At 37.4% G+C, this 9,272-nt stretch overlaps 1 protein-coding gene across 14 annotated transcripts in view; it reads right to left on the bottom strand.

Annotated features, from left to right (window-relative positions):
- Positions 1 to 206: 206 nt before the first annotated feature.
- The window catches only part of LOC121631934 (calcium-activated potassium channel subunit alpha-1-like), a 97,511-nt gene continuing 88,445 nt past the window's right edge, over positions 207 to 9,272 (bottom strand). For 10 of the 14 annotated variants that reach the window (XM_041973025.1, XM_041973024.1, XM_041973027.1 and 7 more), the window contains 6 exons: positions 8,844 to 8,974; positions 7,984 to 8,178; positions 6,473 to 6,591; positions 6,141 to 6,362; positions 2,690 to 2,718; positions 207 to 1,799 (listed from right to left, as the gene is read on the bottom strand). In XM_041973025.1, the coding sequence (XP_041828959.1) occupies positions 1,648 to 1,799; positions 2,690 to 2,718; positions 6,141 to 6,362; positions 6,473 to 6,591; positions 7,984 to 8,178; positions 8,844 to 8,974 (848 nt within the window). In that variant the 3' untranslated portion in view covers positions 207 to 1,647. The remainder of the gene's footprint in view (positions 1,800 to 2,689; positions 2,719 to 6,140; positions 6,363 to 6,472; positions 6,592 to 7,983; positions 8,179 to 8,843; positions 8,975 to 9,272) is intronic. The other 4 variants (XM_041973028.1, XM_041973038.1, XM_041973033.1 and 1 more) reach the window with 2 other exon arrangements.

Genomic DNA, 9,272 nt, shown 5'->3' with positions numbered 1-9,272 from the left:
TTTACATTAAGCTTTACAGATTTACATAGAAATGCATTGCTTTTAATAGTGGTGGATATTTCAAAAATGGTTTTAAGACTTTGAAATTATTTACCTCCAGGAAATTACAGCCTAATAACGAGAAAGCTAAACTAGAAGCCTCTTTTCGCAGTAGTGGGTCTTTTTCATAAAGTCCTCCATTGGCTTCAGCACTGCCTGGCACATTACTGACACAGAAATGGACAGATTGGATGTTCTCTGTGCCAGTAAAATTGTCACAACCTTTGCTTTTTCCTTGCTTTTCTTTTTCTCTGACATTCATCATGAATCCTAGGCTGGACTATAATGTATCATCTGTGGTTTGAGAATTACATGGACTGCCCCCCCCCCCCCCCCCCCCCCCCCCCCCCACCCCCAGTCCCTTGTTTCCTTCCCCCTCATTAATCTTGACATAAAGTGACAACAGTGCCAATATAGCTATGTTCCATTATTTAAATAAGACATGATTCATATCAACCATGCTCTGCATCCTGTGCCTCTACACCAAAGCTGTGAATTGTTTGCTTTATGGATATGCAAGATAAGTAACCATTCACCAAAGTGGTTTACCAGCAAAGTGCAGTCTAAACACAAAAATAGCCAACATCAATTTTATGATAGAGCTGTTTTTCATGTATCTACAAAAAGCTGTGATTATGGCATTAAGATTGGTCATGGAGTACATTCAAGTTTCGTGATGGCCTCCAGGACAATCCTGTGTCAGGCAGTGCTCACAGCCAAAGGAGGACTTAAAGGTGCCCACTTCATGCGATATGTGGCTTTCAAATTCAACTCACCTAAAGACTTAAATATGCTCTGTCAGAGTAGCTGGCTGTTGTCTTGTTTACAAATGGTGTGACAAATTGGCAGCAAAACAGCTCTATCATATTTGGCTATTGATCTAAAAGAAAGAAAGCAACCCTCCAAGCAATATAACCGTTGGAGAAATGTATGGGGTTTTTGGACAAAAAAAAAAAAAAAGAGTAAATGAGTAACATGAAAACATTTATAAACTTGAAAAGGCAAAGATAAGACAAATATAAATTAATAGAGATAAGGCTGGAGCCAAATGCCATTTACAAATGGACACTGGCCATCATAACTGTCACAAATGTTGTGAATTAGCTCCAAATGGCAAAGAAATCACTGAGAGTCACCAGCAATGCCATTGCAGTAGGGACTGCAGCTGAATGTAAAACACATTTTAACACACTGTACAGAATAACTCTGCAACTCAGGGTGAATTAAATGCAGTGGTTATAGTTGTTCATGGACAGAAAAAAGGCAACTTTTATAATTTTCAACTCTTGTCCAGTAATGATAATCACCTCTTTTAGTAGTAATAGTTATCTAAATTGCTCTTATTAAGCGACCCTCATTCTCCAAAAATGGAACAAAACAATGTTATGGAGTCTGGTCACTCCTAAAGAGAAGCTGTGCAAACTAATAGTGTGTGAGTGGTGGCAATATTTGACAACAATTGTCCTCATGGTTTTTAATAAGCTTAGAGGTGAAGGAAGAAAGCAGTGTTTATTTTTTTAGATGAGACATCCCAAGTTCCAAACTGACACCTACACAATAATTCCTGTGGGAGTCCCAGGCATCCAGGTGTCAGCATGAGTCTGGAGCTCAGCACTCATCCTCGGCTTCTCTGATGGGTGGAATCAAGCTGCTCGTGGATTTATTCTGACTGACTTGGTTGATGGCGAGAGTATTCACAGGCTTGATCTGTATGGTCCTCAGGTGGGTATTCTCTGGCTCATCTGTAAACCATGTCTTTTCTGAGAAAAGGCCAAAAATCATACAGAGAAAAAGAAAGGAAGGGGACATCAGACTGTTAATGCTACATGGAGGTTAATTACCATTTCAGTGTTTGTTTTACTTGAACTCAAAGCATTGGTTGAAGACATTGAAATAATAATAATTTTGATAAGAAAAAAAAGCATAAATCTAAAAGTAGACATATATTTATGACCCAATGCAGGATTTTAGTTACAGAGACTGTAGATTTTGATATAATTATATATGCATGTTCTTACAACTGTAACATCAATCATCTTATGGACAAAAATGTGTTTAATATAAATCATACTGCTGTTGAAACATGCTGTTTTGTTGGGTCAGTAAACATGCAGGTCGCCAGTTAAACAAAATTGGTTCTCATACTTTACTGTGACATATTAGAAGTTATAAAAGTACTTCCAACTACATATTTTATTAATAAAAATATGTATATTAATTGTTTTTATGATAAGTTTCAGGCATTTGGCTTGATGCAACTTTCTTTTCTAACAAAAGAAAGAAGTCTGGCATTGTGTATCAGTGGTGAAACCATACACTTGGCAATGTCCATGGTCATGCAATTTCATCAACATGTCTTAGAGATAAGGCTGTGGTGCTACAGAGCATTCACACATATGTCAGCAGGTATATACTGGCAGTAAAAAGGCATTAAAAGTTGCATGATAAAGTGAAGTGGAATCAAACCATTCAGTTGCAAACACACATTCTACAGTCAAACCTACAGTGAGATGTGCTACTTAGGTCATAACCATGCGGCCCTGATGCAGTCAAAACTACTTGGTTTTCATTCAGAGGGCAAAATGTCGGCAAGTACATGACCGTGTTCAATGCATTGCTTAACATCATGCATAATCATTCACTTCCATACCTTGGCCCACTCTATTCATCCTTGTTGCACTTTGGGAAAAAAAAGTAGTACACTATATGTAAGCTAAATGGGAAATGTGACCATTAATAACAGAAAACCGCACAGCATGATGATCAGAAGCAAAAGAAAATTAAAAATACATATGTATGTAAAGTAGGTTAAATGGGTTTTAATCAACTCAGCAAAAATGGATCATGTAAGATCATGAAGTGCCATTATTATGTTTTTAGAAGCTATGGGGCGTTTCACACAGCCATACTGTTTCCATGCCTATTGCTGAAGCAGCTGGAAAAAATTATGCTTCAGATGGAATTTAAAACCCAAACAGGAGCATGCCGCTAATAAACCAAATGTGTTATCTAATGTAGTTAAACTTACCAAAACTGCTGGTTCATTAATTGTTATTCTTAAAATGTGAAAGATCATGAATAAGAATGTTTCTCATTGAAAAGAAAACACTGATTTTTAATCATTAAAAACTTGTAATGTTCATTCAGCTGTATTTATTTATTTATTTAACAAAAGTACTGGAATATACTCATAAATTCCTTACATTTGTCAGTTGTGTAAAGTCCTTTGAATGACTTGAATAACAAAAAATATTTAGGTACTCCTATCTAGACAATCATTTTCATTAACTGACTGCTGCCGTAACTGTAGTCAGTCTCTCTAGAAAAAGTCTCATTTCCCACACATGCAGTGTGAGTGAACAGTCAATTTACTTTAATGTAAAATTATACGAATGCTAACAAAAAACAGAGAGCTGCCCTGATCAAGGTTTTGTTTTGTCCCCACTACTGGTCCAAGTCTTTTAAAATTCAGTCTTAGCCCTAAACTTTTACTGTCTTTGTACACAAATTACACACTTTAAGTGTGAATTTTCAAGTTTTTTCAAACAAAATACTAACCAAACAAAAGTAGAAATGATAAAACTAAATTATGTGTTTTTTATAAACAAGGTTTGCGAACTAGCATCTCTAAAGTATCCATGTGTTGCTATTCTGATTAGCCATGTGCTAATCACTTGACACTGAATGCTACTACGCTAGCTGACTTAAACACAACAGATATTGAGACGTAAAATCTACTCAGTGACCCCAACATGGATCATTCAATAAGTGCAGGAGCCCGATCCAGTACTTTAGATTGGATCAAGACGTCCCTAAAAATGACTTTTTTGCCATTGTTGGGTCACATACTAAAGGACTGATCATTAGCTCTATAATGTATATAGAAAAGATTAAATATTAGACTTTACTCTGACAACAGCTGGATACATGTGGCTGTTCTGCCACCCAACTGTAATGGTGCAGTGCTGCGTACCTTTATAAACTTTTTTTTTAGCTCTGAACACCATTTTGAGGATGTATTAGGGTTAAAAGTTCTATAAATACGTGTTAGGTATGTTACATGTTGGCATTTTACTGATACAGGACATACCCATTGTTACTGAGCAGACTTAAGTGCTCAGTCCAGCAATTGTAGGTAACGGGGACAGACCCAAATTGTATGTATAATGTCTTGATTAACTCTTGAGTTTAAATTCTCATCTTATTGAGAGATGCCCAGGGTAATAGGCACCAAGTATATCTGCTGATACTTACTAAGCTCCATCTGAGCATTCATGTGGTAAAGTTTTCCTTGAAAATCGGACGATTTAATGTCTACAGCTACACTAGGCATAAATGGAGGTTATTTGCCTATATAGCAAGTTTCCAGCATTAATATAATCTGGGCTTCAAACTTAAGATGGAAAGCTTGTACAAAGCTTCATCCAATCAGATGATTTATGTTATGGATACATATTTTGGTGGTGCTGTGAACTGGTCACACAAAGTGGTCCTGAAGAGTGTATTATATTACCTCCTTTATAGAATGATTCCTGCATCCATTGTACAGCCAAAGGCTTGTCCAAAACCACATCTCCCTTTAAGTATAAACCAAAACCATGGATGCCAGTTGCAGTGACAATGAGAGAGTCTAAAAATGTAATAAGCCAATGAGCTAAGGTATCTTTTGTAAGACTCTGTTGGTTCAAACTGATCGGATCTACAGGACTCATGAGAGGCCAAAGAAACTGATGCATCTGGTTGCAGATGTTTGGAGGGATACACAGAGTGGATATGCTCTACATTTTATGTTACTATGAATATGATATGGTCATCATTTTCAGCAAAACATATAGGTGCAGCCAAGCAGAGAAGGCTGTGGACTGGATGCTTAGATCCCAAAACCATGTGTAAAGTCTTTGTTACCATTGTAATATCTGTTAATATCCCTGCTTGTAAAAACAATGGTAACTATAAATGACTACAAGTTCTTGGGGTGAGGGGGGAATTAACAAATGAAGAAGAGGGAAAGGTGACATTCACATGTCCAGACAATGTTATTATAATCTGGGAGTAACTTTATTAATAAGAGTAACAGCTTCTACGTGCAAAATATTTTGACATAATTAATACTTCATGGTGGCAAGTAACATTTAATCAAATGTATACCATTTTTATGGAAATAAAAAGGCATTAAGAGGACAAGATGTGCAATATTTCATTGACAAGACATTATATGACCTTTTAAGACATGTACTTTAAAAGTGGAGTTCAAGTACAACAGCGTTCAGCTTTAAAGAAAAAGTAAAACAATTGCAAGTTTTAGTAGAGCAAAAGTTGGAATGCGAAAAAGATGAAGAGACTCTGGAGAAAGAAACTTTAAACACTGGAAAATGCTGTAAAACTATACGTCTTAAACGTTAAACATAGTAGGAACTGCCACACTTTGACCTGAATAATGTATTGGGAAAATATTACATATAAAATAATATCGATTTCACTTTCAAGACTCTTTCCCCACATTTAAATAAAAACTGGATTGTCTTAAACTGGAGAGTTTTGTGGCAGGTGTGCAGATAAGGGCACTGAAGTGAGAGTAACAGTTGAAAATAATGAGGGTGGTAAATAATGTGAACAGGAGTACACATTTGAACTGAATTATATTTAATAAAATAATAAATAATAAATATTAAACATTCCTCACTGCTCCAGAGCAACAGAACTAGTCACAACCCTTGTAAAAAGGTTGCCAAGAAATATACAAGAATGAAAAAAAGAAAAAAAAAACAGCAACAGCTTAAAGATGGAAAGAAACTCAAAGAAAAAATTCAGTGCATGGAGGACTCAGAAGAGACAGAAGCTCTGGTGTTTTCTTATTCTGACCTGTGCAATGGACCAGTCCTGTTTGAGGGGAGAAAAACACCAAGTGCTGGATGGTTTTGTTAAATGCAAACTAAGACATACAAGTGACACAAACGTACACATTCAGACGAACATACATACATTGACACCCAGACGTGTTACAGTCTGTTTAGATCCTGAAAAAGGACACACAGGACAACACTGCTGGCAGGCACTGTTCACAGACATGGACAGTCAGAGAGCTTTAGAGGGGCACATACTTTTGTTTGTCTCGTAAGTCCCTGCTTTTGATGCGGTTGGTGCGGTTGGTGGTTGGGATAGAGTGGACGGAGGAGCTCTTTTTGCTTGAAGAATGGGATGAATGTGAAGAGTGAGAGAGGCTGGTTCGAGACTGACCAGCATTGTGGTCGAACTGCATCAGGCAGAATATAAGGTCTGAGGGCACCAGCTCAAATGCATACGGCGGATTGGTGATGACATACCTAGAGCAAAAACAGACCAGATGTGAGGCCAGTTCTGAATATCGTGCAGAATTTTTTCCCCCTGCCAATTCCAGTTTTAAGCATTTTAATGCTCACCGTCACCCACTCACCGTTTGGTGCACTGGCTTTGTGTGTTTAGATGTGCGTCTCGTAACCGATAGATACCAAAACACAACATGTTATATGTTTTTAGGGCTTTACAAAAGAGGTCACCATAGCAGCCACCATCCTGCAAGACAGCAGCAAAAAGTCAAAGTTTATTTACAGGGTACATTTAAAAACAGCCTGAGTTGATCAAAATGCTGCACAATTCTTGATATGCATAAAACACTTAATCTCTAAAACAGTAATAAAAATTTTAAAAGTAACGTTTTTTTTAAAAATAGATTTTAAAAAAAGAAAATAAAACGAATAAATAAATAGGTAAACACCAGGGCTTAAATGTTAAGAAAACCAGAATAAGCTCAATCAGATTTAAAAGCCACAGGAAACACTCCGCAGAGCACATGTCAGCTATAAAGCATCTTTTATGTCTTGAAAAGTACTCTATAAATGAAATGTATCATCATTTAGACTCTCTCTCTCTCTCTCTCTCTCTCTCTCTGGACAATAATCAAAATAAAAAAAAAAAACAATTAACATTATTTGCAACACAATGTAATGGACACCAACTTGCTCTGATAACTTGCACTTTAAAGTTGCAGTTTTTTATATATACTTTATATATTTTTAGAATGATCTGGTGACTACAGAAATTGTTTTGGGATCCCTATGGGGGTCGGGACCCCAGTTTGGGAAAGGCTGTCCTAGAGCACAGTTCTAGGACAGCTAGATCCTAGAAATGTGCTTTTCATCTGGACTGCAGAGGAAGAGTGTAAAGTTAATGATATAATTAAGAAGCACCAGTCAACCCATTATGGTAGAGTAAATTAAAGTTTTGGTAATTGCCCTGTTTGTCATAAGTCATGTGATTTCTGTACAGCATATCTTTGCAGCTTTTGTTGCCATTGCAGCTTATTGCATTTACTTTTTATCAGTACCTTCATATCTCTCCTACCTCTATAAAACATTAAAACACACACACACACATATATATATATATATATATATATATATATATATATATATATATATATATATATATATATATATATATATATATATATATATATATATATATAAGAGATAGCATGAAGCTATCATGGTAGTGACAAAATAAGAATAAACATTTGGGAAGGTCATTACAGAAAGAACTTGGAAATCTGCTGCAAATCACCAGATCTGGCATGTTTCTGGCCTGCTAGTAGTTTAGCTGTTAATGCTTGCATATAGCTGTTAGCTGTTAGCTGTGCACCAGCAAACTGGTCTGTGAGGAGGTGCACAAAAATGTTACTGTGCAACTTTCTATTAAAACTGGACCTTAACTGCAACCCTTTTGTATGAAGGATCAGCTTCAGTACCAATGACTTGACTGACAATCACAGTTTGGCTGATTACCTGTTTCCTAAGACTTATACTACAACTAACTCTGTTGGTCTGAGTGCTTCAAATGAAGGCAGCTTCTTTAATGCAACAAGACAGAGATGACCTCAGCCCCTGGGTGACAAGGCCACTCACTTACCCCGAGGTCAGCAAAGGGCCCGTCGTACAAGGCCAGCTGTGCCACGCGACACCTGTCCCTGTTCGCCAAGGTCTGCGGGGTGCTGTAGCCGCCTCGTAATGCATTCTCCTCTGCCAGCAGCCCCTCCAGCTCTGGTGTAGCCCCGCCTGTTACCAGTGTCCGGATCAAGGTGAGGATATTATCATTGAAGTATGTCTGAAGGGATGAAGTGAGAAGGGGGTGAATATTAAAGCAGAGGCACAAACAAATCTTCTTAAAATGCCTGCTGGGTTGAGTGGTACCATCTAATCCTGCTGCATCACAATGGAGAATGCAGTTAATGCAAGTTAATAAATGCCATTTATTCTTAAGTTAAAAATAAAAAAAAGAAGAAATAATCAGCTTCAGTACTGTGTACAGTTACTCCCTTTTTTAATTCCTTCCAGTTATTAGTTTGCTGATTTTAGCAAGGGGAAATGTCTGCCCTTTCCTTTACACTGCAGTCTCTTGTCTTCCCCCCTGCTTGTACACCACAGTGACATCTCCCTTGGCTGCTGACAACACTATTGACTTAGATGATAGATGAGGGCTGTCCATTAGGTAGCATTACCTTTGTCTACACTGGAGCACACTTGAAGGCAGCTTTATTCTAACCTCAATCAAACTGAAAGGCAAGCAGATGAAGCCATCATAGCTAATACAAGTTCCAGCCTTGTCATTTATTTTTTTAACTAGACTAAATTCTTAGCTGCGGTGGAGGTAATTTTCCCTCTGAGCTGATATCAAAACATAAGACATCTCTGTATTTTCAGATCACTGCCTTCATGATAACCTCATTATATTGACAGTTTTGTCTGTTAGCTTAATCGTTTCTGACTTACTGCACTCATTAAGGAGTCCAGCACGCTGACTGCGAAGGCTGTCCCACAGGCAAAAGGCTGGGTGAGGTATAACTCTGTGTCGGGGTCGTCGTCATCATCTTGGTCCAAGAACTGAACGTTTGAGTCATTTACTATGGGGGGGGAGCAAAGATGCAGTTCATGAATTATTTAAATTCTGCTTGTATGTTTTCTGCTCACTAAACCAGATCTGATGGAACTGCTTCTGATTTGAAAAGCATGGATCAGGCAAATAATTGATTCGTGTGAAAAGGAGGGACACACAGTGGTTATGCACAACAGGCAGTAGCTGCAGATATGGTCTGTATTGGGAGTATGTTTATAATTTGACATGTTTTCAATTCAGTTGTTCCAAATTTGGACAAAGTTTGTCTTTTTATTCAACTGAAATGACACTGTGTCTATTATTTG

Source organism: Melanotaenia boesemani, chromosome 21 (genome assembly GCF_017639745.1).
Source record: "Melanotaenia boesemani isolate fMelBoe1 chromosome 21, fMelBoe1.pri, whole genome shotgun sequence".
Lineage (NCBI taxonomy): Eukaryota > Metazoa > Chordata > Actinopteri > Atheriniformes > Melanotaeniidae > Melanotaenia > Melanotaenia boesemani.
Note: the sequence above shows the minus strand (reverse complement) of the source record. Positions and strands in the feature narration are given on the sequence as shown.